The sequence below is a fragment of the Microcaecilia unicolor genome, chromosome 2, assembly GCF_901765095.1.
Source record: "Microcaecilia unicolor chromosome 2, aMicUni1.1, whole genome shotgun sequence".
NCBI lineage: Eukaryota > Metazoa > Chordata > Amphibia > Gymnophiona > Siphonopidae > Microcaecilia > Microcaecilia unicolor.
The window spans coordinates 130,489,813-130,511,376 of NC_044032.1; the positions used below are offsets into that span (position 1 = coordinate 130,489,813).

The 21,564-nt window shown below is 45.6% G+C and overlaps 1 protein-coding gene across 1 annotated transcript in view; it reads right to left on the minus strand.

Moving 5' to 3' along the window:
* Nucleotides 1–21,564, minus strand: part of OCLN (occludin) — an 82,203-nt gene that overhangs the window by 12,933 nt on the left and 47,706 nt on the right. Inside the window, exons 6-7 of the mRNA XM_030193322.1 lie at nucleotides 10,421–10,624; nucleotides 4,289–4,460 (exon numbers count right to left, since the gene is read on the minus strand). Of these exons, the coding sequence (XP_030049182.1) occupies nucleotides 4,289–4,460; nucleotides 10,421–10,624 (376 nt within the window). The remainder of the gene's footprint in view (nucleotides 1–4,288; nucleotides 4,461–10,420; nucleotides 10,625–21,564) is intronic.

Below are 21,564 nucleotides of genomic sequence, written 5' to 3' on the forward strand. Positions count from 1 at the left end.
TTGACAACAACTTTTCAACCACTGTTGCAAATGATAGACCTGACCAGGGAATCAAACTGGTGCCTTTTGAGCCACCGAGCCAGCCCACACCCTCCACTCTTGCATCAGATGTCTCAGTCAGGTTCTTAACATTTTTTCTTCTTCTTTTCTCTATTCAAGATGGCTGTATTGGCCTCAGTGGCGTACCAAGGGGGGGGCGGTGGGGGCGGTCCGCCCCGGGTGCACGCCGCTGGGGGGTGCCGCGGCACGCGCCTGCTCTGAGTTCGCTGACTTTGCGCGTTCGCTGCAGCTCCCTCTGCCCTGGAACAGGTTACTTCCTGTTCCGAGTCAGAGGGAGCTGCAGCGAACGCGCGAAGCAGGGGCGTATCTGGACTCGGGCGGTAGGGGGGGCCAGAGCCAGAGGGAGGGGGCACATTTTAGCCCCCCCCCCCCCGGCGCCACCGATCCCCCCCCGCCATTTCCGGACCCCCCCCTCGCCACCAATGACACCCTCCCCCGCTGCTGTCACTTACCTTTGCTGGCGGGGGACCCCAACCCCCCGCCAGCCGAGGTCCTCTCTTCCATGCAGGCTGCGCCGCTGCAAGTTTCAACGCTTCCTGTTCTTCTGAGTCTGACGTCCTGCACGTACAACGAGCCGGACGTCAGACTGAATTCCAAATTCTGAGTCTGATGTTCTGCACGTTGTACATGCAGGACGTCAGACTCAGAAGAACAGGAAGCGTTGAAACTTGCATCCTGCACGGAAGAGAGGACTTCGGCTGGCGGGGGCTTGGGGTCCCCCGCCAGCAAAGATCGGCGACGGGTTGGTGGTGGGCGGGAGGGGGAGGTGGAGAGGGTTTGTGGTAGGGGGGTCCAGGGCGAAATCTGCGGGGGCCCAGGCCCCTGTGGCCCCACGCAGATTCACCTCTGGCGCGAAGTCAGGGAACTCTGAGCAGGCGCGCGCTGCGGCCCCCCCCCAGCGGCATGCACCCCGGGGGGGGTTCCGCGCTGCATCGGGGGGGGGGTGCTGCACCGCATCGGGGGGGGTGCTGCACCCGGGGGGCGGGGCGCCGCCCCGGGTGTCCACCCCCCTAGGAACGCCACTGATTGGCCTACAAAGTTGTTTGCAGAAGGATTCATTTCTCTTCCTGAATACTGTAACTGTTTCTTCTTCCATTACCAACCCTTCCTTTCCTGCCTCCTTAGAGCTGACCATGGGCGTAGATTGGGGGGGGCGAGGGGGGGCATTGCCCCCCCCAAACGAGTCGCACCGGCGAACTGGCGGGGCTTAATTGTGTCTTCCCCGCCGGCGCTGCCTCGGTCTCTGACTCCCTGCAGCATTTTTGTCCGTCGCCGTCAGCGCTGCCATTCATTCTCACAGGCAGCCTCGTTCCCGCTCCCCTTTGCCGCGTCCTCCGGCTCTCTCTGATGCACTTCGTGTTTAACAGGAAGTGCATCAGAGAGATCCGGTCGGAGGAGTGGACGTGGCAAAGGGGAGCGGGAACGAGGCTGCCTGTGAGAATGAATGGCAGCACTGACGGCGACGGACAAAAATGCTGCAGGGAGTCAGGGACCGAGGCAGCGCCGGCGGGGAAGAGCGAGGCAGCATGCTGGCTGGTGGCAGGGAGACAGGGAGAGACAGTCACAGGAGCACTGTTGAGGTGATGGGGTAATGCTAGGTAGAGGTGAGCGAGAGAGGTGGGGAATGTTGGTGGGGGGAGATGCATGGGGGAGAGAGAGGGAGAAATAATACTGGATGTGGAGGAGGAGGGAGGGACAGCAAGAGAAAAGGGGAAATGTTGGAACATGGAAGTGGGAGGGAGGGAGACAGAGTGAGATGCTGTATGGGGATGGGAGAGATGCTAAAAGGGGAAGGAAGAGAACGAAAGAGATAGATGTTGGGCCCAGGGTGCAAGGAAGGGAGATAGTGAGAGTGATGTGGGCAGTGAGAGAGAAGACAGAGGGAAGAGAGGTTGTACATGGGGATGGATGAGAGGGAGGGATAGATATACACTAGAGGGGAAAGAGAAAAAGAGGGAGATTGTGGATCCAGGGACAGAAGGGAGTGAGGGAGAAATGCTGGACAATTGGAGGGAGGGAAGAGAGAGAGGAAGAAATGCTGGACCACAGGGAAGTGGGGGCTGGAAGATGCTGGGGTGTGGGTGTGTGTGTGGAAGGGACAGGGAGATATTAGGCTACAATGGGAGAAAGGGAGCAGGCGTGCTGGGCTAGAAGGTTGGAGGGAGGAAGATGCTGCAAATGGTGGAACTATTTGGGAGAGGCCAAAGGGGAGGTGGGAAGGAAACAAATGAGAGGATGATAGTGATGGGGGGGGGGGCAGAAATGTGGTAAGGGAGAGTTGATTAAAGATGAAAGGAAATGAAAGGTTGGAGGAAGGACAGAGAAGAGGAATGAGGCAGCTAGTGGGTGAGAGAAAGAAATGGAATTTGATAGCTGAAAACTAAAAAGGAGGAGGATGAGGACGAGGGTGAAATTTAAGTGATCAGAGAGGAAAGAGCTAAAAAAGAAATAATGTGTCAAAGGTAGGTGTAGTGAAGGAATGGAATAAGACAGGAGAGAAGAGAAAAGACAAATGGACAGCAAGCAGTTGAAGGAGAATTAGCAGAAAGACAGGAAAAGAGGAAACTGGAACCAGCATGATTGAACAGTAAAATGTCCAGACAACAAAGGTACAAAAAGTATTTTATTTTGAATCTATTAAATGGAATATCAAATGGAAAGAAGACACTGCATAAAACAGAAGACACTGGGACCAAAGCGAATAGAAAAACTAAATGATCAGACAACAAAGGTAGAAAAAAGTATTTTATTCAGAATTTATTAATTGGAATATGTCAGCTTTCTGTGAAATTTTGCATGTAAGTTTCAATTTTTCTGGTATTGCTGCATGCTGAGTCTGACTTCTTGAGTTAACTTTCCAGTTCAGTATTTTGCCTTCATATTTTTTGCTTTCTAGTTCCTTGTGTCATGTCTGTTGTGTCATGTGTTTTTCACGAGGTAGTGTATTGGTGTTTTAGAGCCTGGTGTAATTACAGTTCTGCCTTTTCACGCATAAGGTTGCAGCTCGTCCTGTCCTTGGAATTAGTGCTGTTAAGGTTTAGTAAGGTTATGAGTGTGTTTTTGCACAAGTTTGTGTATAGTGTGTTGCAGTGGAGAGATTGTGTGTTGGCTTTACTGAGGTGGCACCAAAATATCAGAAAGGGTGTAGAGCCTAAATCATGACACACTACCTCTTGAAGGATCTACATATAGAGCTTATGCATTTCTAAGGTCAACACTGGCATGGTATGGGAAAAGGGGTGGGGAAATACTACTGGAGTGGAAGAAGGAAAGAAGGAAGGAAGGGAGAAAGAGCTGGCTTGATATCTCATACATATTCATTATGGTTATTCCCAAAAAAAAAGCCAGCTCTTTTTCCCTTCCTTCCTTCCTCCATATTAGCATATCATTTGCATATGTATATATGCAAATTAATATGCTAATATGCTCCGCCCCATCCTTTGCCCCCCCAAATGAAACAGTCAAACTACACCTATGGAGCTGACCTTCCCCTTCTCAATCAGTTAAAAACAGCTTTCAGCTTCCTTCTAATTGACTTTAATCCCATATCTCAATTCTTTATTTTTTCCTATAAAATCTTGGTTGCACACTATTTCCACAGTTGTTCATTTTATTTGCTCACTGACTCTTGCATCACAATTTCAATTTCTAACCACTCCACTCCAAGTACTCTCTTGTATGTCTCCTCAACACTGCTCGATCCCAGACAAATTCATCTGTGTTTCCTCAGTTTGATACTACTGGAATTTGCTTGACATTTTTTTCTGCAATGTTTTATTTTCAGCAGCTGAACAGTATATACACAGGGTTAGGATTCGAATACTGTGTCTTTCCAGACATGAAATAGACCTTTGGGGAAATTAAGTTGCTCAGAAGTGAAGAAATTGAGTGTAAAAGTTCAACCTTGAAATTAATAATTGCAGAGAAATTCTTCAAAAAGTGCATATAAATAATTCCTTCAATTCCCCAATGAAACTGCAGTTTTCCAGTGACCTTGCCTGTTGGGCTCTTTCCTCTCCAAATGCTACTAGATTCAAATTCTTATCCTTATGCTCTAACCACTTAATCATACTTCCTTATTGAACCTAAAAAATGTGTTACTAATTGCTAAGAGGTCAATCAGCACTGTGTATGTCTAGTAGCACTTATAGAAATAAGTAGTAATAGGAGTAAAGCATTATTTAACAATCTGAACCCATACAATTCATATGCTTTGGTATTACTGTACCTTGTATGCCTCACTTCCCTCTGGTAGGTTATCCAGTTCCCGATCCACACGGTCAAGCATATTACTGATCGCTTCCAGATCTGATTGTAATTTCTTGTATTCTTGCAGCCCAACATCAAACTCATGCTTGTATTCTTGCCTTTGCTGGTCTGAAGTAATGGGTGGAAATTCTCTGAAAGGAAAAAAAAAAGAATTGTAAAAACACAGGGTCAATCCAACTGTTTTGTAACCAACTCTACACATATGGCTTTCAGTCTGGTATGGGAGTACTTGAAGGCATCCTGACATCTCTTTTCCAAACTAGTTGCTTTGTGTGTTTTGCTTTTACGTTTCTTACCAGGCAACATGACTAGGAAAAGTTTGGTACCCAAGTTGGTAAATATATGATCAACTAAAGGGGTAAAAAGAAGCTCCAGTCCAAGGGCGACCACATAGGGCCTCATGCTTAATAAGTCAGCTTTGCAACTGGTGGCTGACCAAAAGTTAAGTGAGGGACCACAAAGGCGGAGGAACACCGAGATCCCATGGAGTACTGACAGAGAAACAAAGGAAGTGGGAAATAGACCAGGAACAAACAAGGAGACTTCTAATGATGGTAAAGCATTTATTGGTGACAACTCACCAATAAACACTTTACCATCTTTAGAAGTCTCCTCCTTTGTTTCTGGTCATCCTGGTCTATTTCCCACTTCCTTTGTTTTGACCAAAACTTAAAGCTTCTTTTCCCTTTCCATCTCCTCCAAGCCTCCCTCTCCCTCTCAGTAATCATGCTCCTCAGCACTGACACTCTATCAGTGGCGTAGCCACAGGTGGGCTTGGGTGGGCCAGGGCCCACCCATTTATGGCTCAGGCCCACCCAACCGTAGCACATGTTTAGTGGTAACTGGTGGGAATCCCAAGCTCCGCCAGCTGAAGATTTCCCCCTGATGGTAACAAAAATGGTACTCTCCATGACACCGGCACCTGTGCATGCTCAGTTTTCAGTGCATTCCTGCTGCCAAGGTGGAAAGAAGCGTTTTCCCACCAGCTGAGATTTTATTTGGGGGGGGGGGGGGGGGGGGGAGAACACTTGGTGCCCACCCAATTCTTGCCTAGGCCCACCCAAAATCTGTTGTCTGGCTACGCCCCTGCACTCTATACTCCTCCCACTATAGTCAGCAATTTAAAAATTCTGTTTAAATAAATCCCTTATCTCACTTTAAATCTCAAGTCCCAGGTGGAGGAGGAGGGGCCTCCTAATTGCTAAGGCTGGCCATGTCTCGAAGTAAACTTGTTAAGTTTTACTTATGCTCTCTCATTTACCAGAATGTATAAAGCAGATCAAAACAATTATAAAATGCCAGAATTTTTTTTCTTCCAGTGTGGTTCACAAAATCCTAAAACAATGCCAAGATTCTTTTTCCAGTGAGCAGCAAGTGCCTATCAGCTGTGCAGCAAATCTGCCAAGACACTGCTTCACCAGTCCTTGCTTTGTAGATCCTCCATCAGATTTCTTTTTTGCCCTCAAAAGACCGAGGGTAAAATGGATGCATCAATACAGCAAAAAAACAGGGGATATACCTTCAAGTCAAGGTTCACGTTTAAAGTGGACAAATCCACAAATTTATTTTTTTCAGTACAGTTGTGTATTGCAAACAGAATGAGAAAGAAACCAGCTCTTCTCATGGTGTTTTAAGATTCTTATTGTAGAATGATTTGTACCAGTCTAAGGGGTCCTTTTACTGTGGTAAAAAGCAGTCAGAGCGCATCCTTACACGGGTCATCCAACGTGCTAAGGTCATTTGTACTATGGTATAATTTATATTCATGTTTTGCTTCACAATAAAAAGAACAAAAACAAAACCCTGATTTTGGATCTCTAAGGCCCTCTTTTACCAATCTACGCTAGCAATTCCCGCACAGCAATGCCAACAAAGCCAATTCAAAGTGAATGATCTTTGTCGGCATTGCTGCTCTGAGAACCACTAGCGTGGTTTAGTAAAAGGGACACGAACAGTGCACATCAAGTTCCCTGTCTCTTCAAGAGGACAGACCGAAGGTCCATCAAGCCCACTAACCAGTTTCCAACAGCGGCCAACCAAGGTTACAAGTACCTGGCAATATACCAAAACAGTATAATACGTTTTATGATGCTTATCCTAGAAATAAGAAGGAATTTTCCCCAAGTCCATCTTAATAATGGCTTATGGACTTTTCTTTTAGAAAGTTATCCAAACCTTTTTTAAACCCTGCTAATCTAACTGCTTCTACCACATTCTCTGGCAACGAATTCCAAAGTTTATTACACGTTGAGTGAAGAAATATTTTCTCTGATTTATTTTAAATTTACTACTTAGCTTCATTGTGGAGTGGAGGCATGGCCTAGTGGTTAGAGCACCAGTCTTGAAATCCAGGTGGTGGCTGGTTCAAATCCTACTGCTGCTCCTTGTGATCTTGAGCAAGTCACTTAACCCTCCATTACCTCAGGTACAATCTTCTTAGATTGTGAACCCTCCTTGGACAGAGAGAGTACCTGAATGTAACTCATCTTGAGCTACTACTGAAAAAGGTGTGAGCAAAAAAAAAAAATAAATAAATAAATTGCATGCCCCTAGTCCTAGTATTTTTGGAACGCGTAAACAAGCGATTCATGTCTACCTGTTCCACTCCACTCATTGTATAGACCCCTCCACTCATTGTATAGACCCCTATCATATCTTCCCTCAGCTGTCTTTTCTCCAGGCTGAAGAACCTTAGCTGCTTTAGCCTTTCCACATAGGGAAGTCGACCCATCTCCTTTATCATTTTCATCACCCTTCTCTGTACCTTTTCTAATTCCACTATATCTTTTTTGAGATGTGGTGACCAGAATTGCACACAGTATTCGAGGTGTGGTCGCACCATGGAGCGATACAAAAGCATTATAACTTCCTAATTTTTGTTTTCCATTCCTTTCCTAATGGTAATGACATCATTGTTTGTCACACACAAATGAAAACCCAATGATGTCATCTGTGAGTGACTAATCCTGGCATTAGGCAAGCAGGATAGCTCACCCCTTAGTCCCTGCACACAAGAGATATCTCAGCATGGAAGACTATAAACATGGCCAAGTGAATGACAGCTAAGCTGTCAGACCATATTTAAAAAACAGCTGTAATAAAGATCTCCTCATCCAACTTGCATGTCATAATTGTATCATTATATAATTAAGCTACCATAATCTTATGGCTACTAAAGAGGTTCAAAAATATGCCATTGGGGTTTGGGTAATAAAAGAAGGATGAAGTGGCATATGGGTTTGGTGGCTGCTAATGTGAAATTATGACACACGGGAAACAACTGCTGAGACCTACCCTACAAGATTGGTTACTCTGATTGAAACCTCTAGCGGACTTGGAAAAGCTTACAGACAGACAGACAGACATCGCCAGGGGTGATATGATTCTAACAAGGAATTGTTACCATACTGGAGCAAGAGGAGGCTGTTTGGGGGGGGGGGAATAAGGTGAGTATTTGAGGGAGTACTCTGACTCTGACGGAACAGTGCACTTACAGATTCAGTGGATAGTTGGCAATAAGGAGGGTGATGGGGAGGGGATGGGAGGCCGATAAATGTATATTGAGGATATATTTTGGTATTTGTTTGTGGTAGGGTTAGGGATTCACACTGTGGGGTGTACCATTGTTATGCTATTTGTTTCCATTTTGGCTTTGTTTCTTTGGCCTGATATTTTTGTTAGGCTTGTTTTTCTGAAGTATGCTCTGAAAACAGTAAGGCTGTTTATAGCTGGTCTGCATTTTTAGATTATTTCATTTGTAATTTTTCAGTTTGTATTTCTTTTCCTTATTTTTTATTCTTTGATTTTATTAAGGCTGCATTTTGATTAAAATTTCTAATTGTGCAATTAAAAAAGTATGTTCTTTATATTTGTTCCCACTGCAGTTCCTTGTGACTCTGGGCAATGGAGGGTTAAGTGACTTGCCCCTAGTCACAAGGAGCTACAGTGGGAATAAAATATAACGTACCTTTAACTGCATGATTAAACTTTTAATTGAAATGCAGCCCTAATTTTTATTAATAAAAAAGTTTTAATTAATAACAAAAATGTTGGCATCTCCTCGATATCCTCAGGGTCCTGGGCCATTATACTGCAATTGTCTGCACCATTTCTGAACTCAACACTTACAAGGTAATGGAGGATAGTTGCCGACAGAAACCAGTGGTTTTTGGTTCTGACCGGAACCAAAAACAAAGCTGTGGCCACAAGCCCATCCCCCCAAACCAACACCCCCCCCACACACAGCAAAAAGCTTGTTCTCTCCTCAGTTTGCCCCCCAACTCTGCCCACCCACCCCCAACAGAAAGCTTATTCCCTTCCCGGTTTGCCCACCAACTCTGCCCACCCCTGTGGGCCGTCCCCAGGCCTACTTTTTAAAAGCCCTGGTAGTCTACTGGCTTTTTCAGGGCAGGAGCAGGCCAAGGTGCTCCTGCACCCACTATTGGCATTTGGAAATGGCAGTTGCCATTTCGGAATTGGGATTGCGGTCTCGGCCGCCATTTCAAAATGCAGCTATTGGGTGCAGGAGCAACTCAGGCTGCTCCTGCCCCGAAAAGGCCACTAGACCACTAGGGCTTTTAAAAGGTAGGTCTGGGGGAGGGGGCAGAGCAGATGGGCAGTCTGAGGAGGAGAATGTGTTTTCGGTTGGGGGGGGGAGGATGGGCTTGCGGTGGCAGGAGGCATGGCTATGGTTTGGGTTTTTGCCGAAAGTGTACATGCATTTAACACAAACCCAGATTTCGGGTTTGTTTTGGTGACAAATTTGAAACTGAAATTTGGTCAGCCGCTAATAGAGGTTGTAAAGAACATTATACTAGAGGAAAACTTGCAGCATCCATACAACCTCATTCTATACAGCCTAGCTTACGATGTACTTCTGATGTGTAATAATGTGCTTGCCAGCTCCGAACACTAATTGCATGCAAATGCATGCAAACAAGGGTCTCCCGCATATTCATCCCTCATGATCAGTGAGCAGTGTGCCAAACAACGGCGCTGATACTGCTACAAACCTTTACACCATCTAGCAGCTGGTATTAGGGCTTGCTAGCGAGGGAGGAATGAAGTAGACCCACTAAAGAGATTTGGTCCGAGATTTTCTCTCGGACCTGTTAAACCTAAGCCTGCCCCCCTCCCTCCCTCCAGGCCTCCGACCTACAAAGCACAAAAACCCTGGTGGCTCAGTGGGACTGCTAGCTTCGCCCCCCCCCCCCCCCCCAAAAAAAAACCCTGGTGGTCCAGTGGAACCACTAGCTTCCCCCCTCCCACATTGAACAAAAATGTCCTGGTGGTCCAGTGGGACTGCTATCTATCTGCCCTCTCTCTCCAGCAGCCTACCTCTCCCGGCACATCCCGGTGCATCCTGGGATGTGCCAGGCAGGGCTTAACCCATATATGGAGTTAAGCTCCACCCAGTACATCTAGGATGCAATGAGCAGGGTGGGACGCCACCATTTTAGGAAGGCACCCGAAGAGGAGGGAGGGAGTGCTAGTCCCTCTTTCCATCCACTACTATGACTACGGACAGGTAGGCTACCAGGGAGGAGGGATGAATAGATAGTGGTCCCACTGGACCACCAGGGTTTTTATGCTTTTGTGTAAGGGTGGGGGTGGGGAGGGGGGAAGTTAGTGGTCCTACTGGACGACCAGGATTTTTGTGCTTTGGGAGTGTGGGTCTGGAGGTCCACCAGACTTCCAGATCTTGTGTTTTTGGGGGAGGGGCGGGCTTAGGTTTGACAGGTCTGGAAGAAAATCCCTGACCTGTCAAACAGCTTCTGTGGGAGGATTGTGCCTTGGGCAAATGCCCAAGCACAATCCTCCTGCTGAAGTACCCCTATGATCAGAGCTAATAACACACATAAATTTGAAGGCTATTAGCTTTGATCATAGAGGCACTATAGCCCCGTGCTGTTCGGCGCTATTTTTAGAGCGCTGTTTGGAACAGCACGGGGCTACTGATCATCGGCCCATCAGTCTCTTACTCCTGATCCTCTCCTCCTCCCTCCCATCAAGCATTTCTCATTACATATTTATCAGTGTTGGAAAACTGACGTGGAAACAAGATGCCCTTTGTAGAAGAAAATGCTGCTACCTTTCCCAGTTCTCCTCATCCAGTTCTTCACAGGATTCCCCTCCTGTAGTATAATCTGTGTCAAAGACCTCAGTCTCTGTTCTCCTTGGTCTTCCTGCTCTTTTCTTCTGCTGAGGTTTCTTAGATGTTGCATCAGAGCTGCTGCTGTAAACATTGGAAGGCTTGCGGGCTTCATTTTTCAAGGGGTAAACCACTTCTGGAACACTAACAGAACAAATCGTGAATCATTAAAAAAAATGAAACATATCTCATTGACTGTTAATCAAGTCTACGCCATAAGAAAATCAAAAACAGGAAACTGATAGCACCAAATGCCAGAACAAAGCATAAGCATCAGGTTATACAGGTTAAGCCTGTTCAAAGCTCTCAGCCCTCTTGGCTACCTCCCCTCCCACCAACTCAGGAAAATCCTCAACATGTTTCTGGGTGATATTCAAGGACTGTGGCACAAGAATGCTTGCATACCATCTCCAGCGAACTCATACAACCCTGCAGCAGAATACTCCCACTGGGCAGGTCCCATTCCAGAATGAGCTCAGGCTGCTTATGGAAAGTTCTGGAAAGTCTTGTGCTTCTGGTTCTAAATAACTTCTAACTATTATTACCTTGTGAAGGTTGAGGGCAGATATAGTCACAAATGAAAATTAAAATAAAATCTAGTGACAAGCCTCTAACAGCAGCACCCTCTTTTTATGCTCATTGTTTTTTAATCAAATCACTTGCAGATTAATGCATTTCTGGAACTTTTTTTTTGTCAGAATGACTTATGGATCATTTTCGAAAGAGAAGGATGCCCATCTTTCGAAATAATTTGGAAGATGGACGTCCTTCTCCCAGGGATGTCCAAATCGGTATAATGGGAAGCCGATTTTGGACGTCTCCAACTGCTTTCCATCGCAGAACGGCCAAAGTTCAAGGGGGCGTGTCAGGCGTAGCGAAGGCGGGACTAGGGCGTACCTAACACTTGGACGTCCTCGACCCATAATCGAAAGAAACAAAGACATCCCTCACGAACACTTGGACGATGTTACCTGGTCGTATTTTTCTTACTCAGTAAAAATATGAGAGTTTCAAGTATATTAAACTGGTGTTGGTAAATATGTTATCTCCAACTATTACACCAGACTATCAATTCAAAACCTATATGGTTGAAATACATTTTTTATTTTATTTTTTAAATTGCAGTGCTCACTAAGCACGGGTGTTCTGGAAGCATCACAGACCGCGCACTTACCGGAAACAGCTAAGATAAATGCCAGTATGATTATATTTTGTATCTATTCCAGCAGTGAGAGTCTCACGCTGTGAGAATTGGAAGGCAAGGAGTGTGAGTGCTATGATGTGTGGTGGCGAAACATTTGGTTTAAAGAACACAACAGTATTACTGAGCACTGCAATTTACAAAATAAAATTTAAAAAGTATTTCAACCATATAGTCTGGTGTAATAGTTGGAGATAACATATTTTTCTTACGACAAAGGCACAAAAAGGTAGCCGAAATGACCAGATGACCACCGGAGAGAATCGGGGATGACATCCCCTTACTCCCCCAGTGGTCACTAACCCCCTCCCACCCTCAAAAAACATCTTTCAAAATATTGATTGCCAGCCTCTATGCCATACTCGGGTCCATCACAGCAGTATGTAGGTCCCTGGAGCAGTTTTAGTGGGTGCAGTGCACTTCAGGCAGGCGGACCCAGGCCCATCCCCCCCCCCCCCACCTGTTACGTTTGTGGAGGAAACAGCGAGCCCTCCAAAACCCACTGTACCCACATCTAGGTGCCCCCCTTTACCCATAAGGGCTATAGTAGTGGTGTACAGTTGTGGGTAGTGGGTTTTGGGGGGCTCAGCACACAAGGTAAGGGAGCTATGTACCTGGGAGCAATTTATGAAGTCCACTGCAGTGCCCCCTAGGGTGCCCGGTTGGTGTCCTGGCATGTGAGGGGGACCATTGCACTAGAAATGCTGGCTCCTCCCATGACCAAAAGGCTTGCATTTGGTCATTTCTGAGATGGACCTCCTTGGTTTCCACTATCACCGAAAATCAGAAACGACCAAGTCTAGGGACGGCCATCTCTAAGGACGACCAAATTTCAGGATACTAAAGATTTGGCATGCAGTAATGAGCTTGCCGTGCGCCAATCCAGAACTACCACAGGAGCCCAATGGTAGTTCCCACCCCCAGCACACGCCATTTCCGGCACTACAAGAGTATTTTGTATTTTTTGTAGCGCCAGGGCTTACCTGGTGGTAATCACACAGCACCGTGTGCTATCCAGTTACCGCCACGTTAGCATGGAAGCCCTTACCATCACCTAAATAGGTGGTGGTAAGGCCTCCCCCCAGAAAGGCTGCTTGGCGAGTGGTTTACTTACCGCCTAGTACAACCCCACTCGGATCTACTTCACTGAAGTTCAGAGACAACTCGCAATGTAAATGTGAAGATTCAACAGCGCTCTTAATTAAAGGGAGGAAAAGGGATCTCATTCTACTGTGGCAACCGGAACACAAATTTCTTAGAAGCACACAGTGAAAAGTAATCACTGATCCCAAAAACCTCCCAATGAGGGTTTTCTTATATTTTTTAAGTAAAAAAAAAAAAAAAAAAAATTGGGGGCGGACCCGTTTCACGGAGCTTCTTCAGGAAACCAACACAGCCTGCCATACAAGTGGTTAAATGTACATTTACTCAAGCACATGGCAGTATAGTGCCTAAACACTATTCTATATTTATGTGCTAAACTGGCCTTTTTAAAAGGCATGCTGAAAAATGGATTGACCTGCGCCTACACTACCGCAAGCCATTTTTCAGCGCATCTTAGTAAAAGGACCCCTTATATTTTTATATGCTTCAACAAGAGCTCTAGGTTCAACTCTGAAAATTTGTTTTAACAATCCTTATTAAACTGGTATAGCACATAACTGTCATATGGGCAGGGCACCCACTTCCACACGCAACATTACAGAGTTCAATTCAAGTACATGTGTAACTGCATATTTAGGTGCCTAACAGCCTTATTTTCAAAAGAGAAAGACACCCATATTTCGACCCAAATTGGGAGATGGGCGCCTTTCTCCCGTGGGCGCCCAAATCGGTATAATCAAAAGCCGATTTTGGGCGTCTCCAACTGCAATCTGTCGCGGGAACGAACAAAGTTGACGGGGGGTGTCGGAGGCGTGGTGAAGGCGGGACTGGGGCGTGTTTATTGGCTGAGGAGAGGATGGGCGCCCTCGGCCGATAATCAAAAAAAGAAGGGCGCCAGAAGCGAGAATTTGGGCCGCTTTTTGTGGACCCTTTTTTCTCATGAACAAGTCCCCAAAAAGTGCCTGAACTGCCCAGATGACCACTGGAGGGAATCGGGGATGACCTTCCCTGACTTCCCCAGTGGTGATTAACCACCTCCCACCCGGGAAAAAAACAACTTTACAAACTTTTTTTTTTTTAAGAGTATATCCTTCACCACGTCTCTGTCCCTGCGACGGCAGTTGAAGATGTCCTTCCCTGCAACGGCAGTTGAAGACATCCAAAATGCTTCCAACACCCTCTTTATTTATTTAGATTGTGGATCACAAGTAGCAGCAGTGGGATTTGAACCAGCCACCTCTGGATTACCAGACCAAAACTCAAACCACTAGGCCAGTCTGTCACTCCTCTGTGCCATTCCACTTCCTTGAAATTTGGCCATCACTGTGTGTGTGTGGGGGGGGGGGGGCAGTTTGTAGGTCCCTGGGCGGGGGAGGTATGTGTATGTCAGCAGAGGCATAACGAAGGCATGGATGTCCTGCTTGCAAACATTTTGGACATCCTGAACTGCCCCCCCCCCCCCCTACAGGGACAGCCAAATTTCAAGGAAGTGGAGTGGAGGAGTGGTTAGAGCACTGGTCTAGTAATCCAGAGATGGCTGGTTCAAATCCCACTGCTGCCACTTGTGATCTGCAATCCAAATAAATAAAGAGGGTGTTGGAAGCATTTTGGACATTCTCAACTGCCGTTGCAGGGATGGAGGCATAGCAAAGGACATACTCTAAAAAAAAAGTTTGAAACATTGTATTTTTGGGGGTGGGAGGTGGTTAATCACCACTGGGGAAGTCAGGGGAGGTCATCCCTGGTTCCCTCCGGTGGTCATCTGGGCAGTTCAGGCACCCTCCTTAGGAAGGAAATCGTGTGCAAATGAGCTAACTCAGATTAGTGTAACTGTGACCTCACTCTTGGGCACAATAGTTTACCCTACAATACCCTTAGAATACCTCGGGCAAACTATTATGGAACGGACAGAGAAGAGACAAAGTCATTTAAACTAACCTCGTCTCCCTATTCCTAAAACAGGGAGAGGAAAGAATCTAAATTTGTGTTGGTGTTCTGCTGCAACGCAGGAAAACAAATGACATTTACATATAAACTTCAATAAATTATTCTTTTTATTTGAGTTAAGTATATGTGTAAAATTCAAATTCTTTCAACTAACAAGTTAACTGTCTCTTCTTTCTAGCACATTAATTTCCCATCTCAGCAACTTCTTCAAATGATTATCAGATAAGTATCCCCTAACATTTGCAAAAGTCCATATCTAAATAACCATCTAAAGTTAATTAGAACCTCCCTCTCCTTGTAAGAATTGATTCTTTGCTTTTGTTTCTTTTCAGGTTTCTCATCTATCAAGCAGGTAAGCATGTGTTTTTCTTTTCTTTTGTTCTTTTTATTAGCCTTTACTAAGTCAGTCTTTTGTGTAGCTTTGTATATTAACCTCAGTGCACTTAACTTTTGTTCCCGCTTTCTTGTAATCTTCTGTTCTTCGCCTTTCTTTAATCGTTGGGTACCATATTTTTATTGTTGGCTGAAATCGGGCTGGTCCGGGATACCTACTATCCTGTGCTTTAAAAATTAATAAAAAAAAACCCTAAACCCTAACTAATACAGTCAATCAAGTAGCCCTTGCATATGACCTTTAAGTCACTTCCCTAGCTAGCTTTCCCAACAAAAGAAATGTATAATTATTTGACCCTAATCTAATCCCACCCTTCAAATAATGTTTCCCAGAATAATATTTTCTTTATAACCGAACTCATTAATATTAACTAACAAATGCAGAGAGTTTAAACCCTTCTGAAAATCTCACACAGCAATACTGTATGCACAGTAACTTTAAAACAATCCAATTGCTTTTTTTTCCCCAAAAGCAATTAATTTTGTAAACTTCAGGGTTTATTTATTTTTTCATAAGTTACTTACAGAACCCCTGTTTATTCTGACAGCAAGGAATAAACACTTAAACTGTCACATGAGTCTGGAACTTCCCACAGAAGTACATAAGTACATAAGTAGTGCCATACTGGGAAAGACCAAAGGTCCATCTAGCCCAGCATCCTGTCACCGACAGTGGCCAATCCAGGTCAAGGGCACCTGGCACGCTCCCCAAACGTAACAACATTCCAGACAAGTTATACCTAAAAATGCGGAATTTTTCCAAGTCCATTTAATAGCGGTCTATGGACTTGTCCTTTAGGAATCTATCTAACCCCTTTTTAAACTCCGTCAAGCTAACCGCCCGTACCACGTTCTCCGGCAACGAATTCCAGAGTCTAATTACACGTTGGTCACACGTTGGTCACACAGTTTTCAATCACAACTTTAAAAGCCTTAAAAACCGCGACAGGCTTTGCACAAGTTAATCAATTAACCTAAAAATAACTCTCTGAGCACACACACGTTCCCCAAAACTCTAATTTGTCAGTTTTAGAACTTTTTTACTCTCCGCTGACCAGAGACCACTACTACAGGTCTTGTCAGCTTTGCACCTACCTCCCAACTGCCAACTGTAAAGCTTAGAACCCACTGACATCCCTGCCCTAAGCTCAAGCACTTGCCAGGTGCCTAAAACATTCCAAAGCCTCAAAACAGCTTCCCAACCCAGGTAACTTTTCTTTTTAACCCCTTAGGGGTTACATTAGTAAGGGAAGGGCTTTTTCCATTCAGTTAGTGGGACCAGTGCACTACAAATCCTGGCCCCTCCCACGACCAAATGCCTTTGAGTTATTTGTTTTTGAGCTGGGCGCCTTCGGTTTCCATTATCGCTGAAAAACGATTCCCCCCAGCTCAAATCCGCCCAAATCCGATGCAGGTGCCCAGCACCAACCGTATTATCGAAACAAAAGATGGATGCCCATCTTTTTCAAAAATACGGTCTGTCCCACCCCTTCACGTATCCGTCCTCGGAGATAGATGCCCATGGAGATGGGCGTTCGCGTTCGATTATGCCCCTCCACGTGACTTATAGAATACAAGCATAACAGCATCTTGGTGCACTGGCACTCCCTGCATGGCACTGGGGTGCTAACAGGAGGCCAGGGCCGGTCCTAGGGTCTCTGGCACCCCCCTGCAGAATATGAGTTGGCGCCCGCGCGCCCCCCCCTCCGGCACCCGCGGGCCCCCTCCCAGCATCTCCTTTCTCTCTTCTCCAACCCTGCCCCTGTCCAACAATTCTCCTTTGCTCCCATCTCCCGCCGCCCTTCATGCTTTAAATCTTTAATTTACCTCCGTTCCAGCAGCCGCGTCATTTGAAAGCCTTGCCCCGTCTCTAGCCTTCCCTCCCTTCATGAGTTCGTTCTGCAGTCCCGCCCTCAAGGAAATGATGTCAGAAGGCGGGACTGCGGAATGAACTCATGAAGGGAGGGAAGGCTAGAGATGGGGCAGGGCTTTCATATGGTGCGGCTGCTGGAACGGAGGTAAATTAAAGATTTAAAGCACCAAGGGCGGTGCGGTATGGCGCCGCAGCGGCGCCCTTGAAGGCAGGCGTCCCCCTGAGGCGCTTACCCTGCTTACCGGGTTTGACCGGCCCTGCAGGAGGCTCCCAGTTACAGAATTGCCCACAAATCTTAAGATATTCATAACTTGCTTTTTTCAAAATCTAATCCAGTGGTATTAACGTGACCTGCTTGTGACTCTCGAGCTGGGAGAGTCAGGATATCCCTAGCGAATATCTTCAAGAGATGAGTACAATGGGAGTCAAAACTATGCAAATCTCTTCTGTGTCTTTGTTACAGATGACCTAATCTATTTGTAGCTCTCATGAACTGGGAATGAATTCCACCAATCTAAGCTGTACCTAATGCAATGAAAGATGAAGTGACCTGCCCAAAATCACATTAAACATGAGTGGGAGAAGCAGGATTTGAATTCTGGTCTCCGTTTTGCAGCTTGCTTTTCTAGTCACTCCTGAAGCTATTACCTGAAGTGTATCATAAAAATAAAATTTACCCCCCTCCCCCCATACACACACACAAACACAGCAACATATCCCTCCCCCCCCCAAGTAAATTGGCAACAATAAATGGGTGAGTGGAGCTCAGTTTTGAATGCAGCTCCTTGCTTGGGGAAGTTACAGGACATTAAACCTGTGCTTGCTGAACTATTTTGTAAGATTACAAACTGCACTCAGCTCAGAGACACAAGTTTTACAGCCTATTTGGAGGGTGTAGCAAAAGAAAGGGGGGGGGGGGGGAGGAAACATACATTTGCAGCAACTACTCTTCAAGCTGAAAGCAACAGAACTGCAACTGTTTCTCATATACCAAAAGTTACATCAAATGGAATTTTTCTGTTCAGTAAAACAGGAGTCCAGATTCACACACACAGATCACCAGCTTTCAAATTCTCCTGCTGACCCCTACTTCCCCAGCATATAACACGCCTCTCCTCCAGAACAAGACTAATCCCATCACCCAAGCAAAACCGTTATGATTTAAACTCACAAAAAAACCCCAACAAACAAAAACACTAGACAAAACACTGTACTTTTATAGGAAAAACTTCAAGACAGTACAGGTGAAATAAGTCATATCAAGCTATAGGGTTTTTTTTTTTAATGACTGGATGATAGCAATTATTGCTGCCTGCGCCAGCCCTGAAGGCTTCCATCGGCCGGGTCTTGCCAGACAGGAAATGATGAAAGCGAGGGCGGAACCTGGCCGATGGCAGCCTGAAGGCCGGCGCAGGCAGCAATAATTGAATCACTACAGGTGCTGGGAACGCCTGTAAGGTACATCAGGGAGGGATGGGGTTCAGCGACGGGCGGGCAGATGCTAGGACATCACAGAAGAGGAGAGATGTTGATGTGGGGTAGGTGAAAAAAAAATTGGGGGGGGGGGGAGCAGTGGGGTGCCATGCTGTGGAAGGGCCCATCTAAGTTAGCTCTGGGCTCATCCAAAATACTGGGTCTGGCTACACCAATGTTTTGGACAATATTTCAAGATATAAGACTTTGCGTTTCATACATTTTCCTAAAGTATTTGCTGAAGCTCCATTGATTACTTTTAAGAAATATCTTGTGGATGTTTTGAAAATTCCAAGTTCTTATCCACTGATATCTAAGACATACTTTACCCCACTGAAAAACAAAACAAGAATTAACCAGCAGATGCAGTTATTAATTTAGATTATTTGTTAAATTTGACTCAGGTTATCGAGGCAGATGTGGCTGAAGAAGTTAAACCTGCAACTTAAATTTTGTCCTTTGTATTAGACCCTGACCATGATTGGGTTTTAAGGCTTTTCTTCCACCATCGTGATTCTACTTTTTTAGGGTGTAAAGTTCGGGCTTTTCCTGATGTTGCAAGGGTAACCCAGAAATGTCATCAGCAATTTTTGGTTCTGAGGCCACGTGTATTACAGTTAGGTGCCCTCTTCTAGTTGAATTACCCGTGTAAATATATAATTAAGTATAATTCTGTTAAATATTTTTTTTTTATGATCATGGACCCTTAAAAATGCTTTTGGACTCTAAGTCACCTGCTGCTGTTTCCTATCCACCTCTGGGTGGGTTCCACTTCTACTACATAACTTGTATTGGATGGCCTTATCTCTTTCATTTACCTTTTAAATGTATATTTCCTGTTATTTGCCTTGCCCAGGTTTAATGGTGGACTTTTAAGACAGATTAATTATTTCCTTTGTTATCTTAATTTGTTGCCTTCTTATAAAATATTTTTATGTTACAAGAATATAAGTCTTGAATGTAAATTGATAATTTTATTAAAACTAAAAAAAAGTTCTTTATGGTCTGGCACCGAAATATCTTAGTTCATTTAGGGGCCCTTTTACTAAGCTGCGTGGAGGAGCATTTTCGATCGGGGACGCCCATCTCCGAGGACGGTGCCGTGAAGGGGCAGGGCCGACCGTATTTTCGAAACGAGATGGGCGTCCATCTTTCGTTTCGATAATACAGTTGGGGGCACCCAAATCTCAACATCTGGGTTGACCTTAGAAATGGGCGCCCTCAGTTTTCATCGATAATGGAAACCGAGGGCGCCCATCTCAAAAACAAACAACTCCAAGGCATTTGGTCATGGGAAAGGCCAGGATTCGTAGTGCACTGTTCCCCCCCCACATGCCAGGACACCAACCTGGCACCCTAGCACTGCAGTGGACTTCACAAATTGCTCCCAGGTACATAGCTCCATTACCTTTGGTGCTGAGCCCCCCAAAACCCACTCCCCACAACTATACACCACTACCATAGCCCTAAGGGGTGAAGGGGGGCACCCATATGTGGGTACAGTGGGTTTCTGGTGGGTTTTGAAGGGCTCCCATTTTCCACCACAAGTGTAACAGGTAGGGGGGGAAGGGCCTGGGTCTGCCTGCCTGAAGTGTACTGCACCCACTAAAACCGTTCCAGGGACCTGCATACTACTGCGATGGACTGGAGTATGCCATTTGAGGGTGGCATAGAGGCTGGCAAAAAAGTTTTTAAAGTTGTTTTTTTAGGGTGGGAGGGGGTTAGTGACCACTGGGGGAGTCAGGGGAGGTCATCCCCGATTCCCTCTGGTGGTCATCTGGGCAGTTCAGGCACTTTTTTATGACTTGGACCTAAAAAAAAAGGGACCAAATAAAGCGGACCAAATTCTCGCCAGGGACGCCCTTCTTTTTTCCATTATCGGCTGAGGACGCCCATCTCTCATCGGCCAATAAATACGCCCCAGTCCCGCCTTCGCTACACCTCTGACACGCCCCCGTGAACTTTGGTCGTCCCCGCGATGGACTGCAGTTGAGAACTCCTCAAATAAATACACTGGTGCATAAAAGGAAATGCAGGAATGTGTAAGATGTTGTACAAAAAATTAATGACAAAAATTGTCAAAATCAGGGAGGAAAAGACCAGTGCCAACAATAATAAAGCTCCCGAGTAAATGGGTCTAAAAACTGCAAATATAATAATTATATACAGCTGAAAGTATTTACAAACACAAGATGTGTGTGTACATAACTTTTAACATATTTAGAAATGTTCCTGAAGATACTGTCCCAGGCAGCTCAAAGGCTGACTGTATAGTTGGCACCTTAACCTATTACCAAAGTATCCCTTTGTATTTTTACGAAGCAAGCTCAACTGTTGTAATGGTTCCAAGAGCAGTAACGTGGATAATTTTGCAGACCAAATTATAAGGAAGGAAGTTAAAAAATCTGTGTACCTCTTAGAGGCTGTATAGAACAAAAATCAGAAGTGAAGCAGCTCTTGTCACTTTCTGCTAGCAGTTTTATAAAACAGATGCAGTTACTCTTATGTCTGTTCTGTTTGTGCTTTGTTGAAAGAAAAACACTTTTGCATTCAGGATGTAACTTGGCTGCAGACAAGAATCTTGTGAGAGTTGAGGGGGGAAATAGTCTTTACAGAACTCACTCCTGGGTTTCAGGATTGTAACAATTCACCAGCAGTGCTGTTGCCTTTTCCCCCCCCAGCCAGCTCCTCACTCCTCTGGGATCCAATTATCTGGACCCCTAACAGCCAACAACTAAGGACCCCTTTTACCAGGGCTTTTTTTTGAGGGGGTACTGAGTACCGGCACCTTTTCCACTGTCTGCTAAAATTGACCCATGGTCCCCAAGTTTTAATGAACGATCTCGGGCTCTACACACCAATTCTGCCTTGTCATAGATTCTGTGACTGGTTGCAGGGGGCCTGGCTATTGTGGGGTGGGTCTCTCAGTGATCACCCCACCCCTGAAGGGCAGCCTGGCATTTGAGTACCGGCACCTTTTTCGCTAGAAAAAACGCACTGCCTTTTACCAAGCTGCAGCAAAAGGGGGCCAGCGCTGGTAATGGCACGTGTTTCACACACACACACCGAGGTCCCCTTTTACCGCAGCTGGTA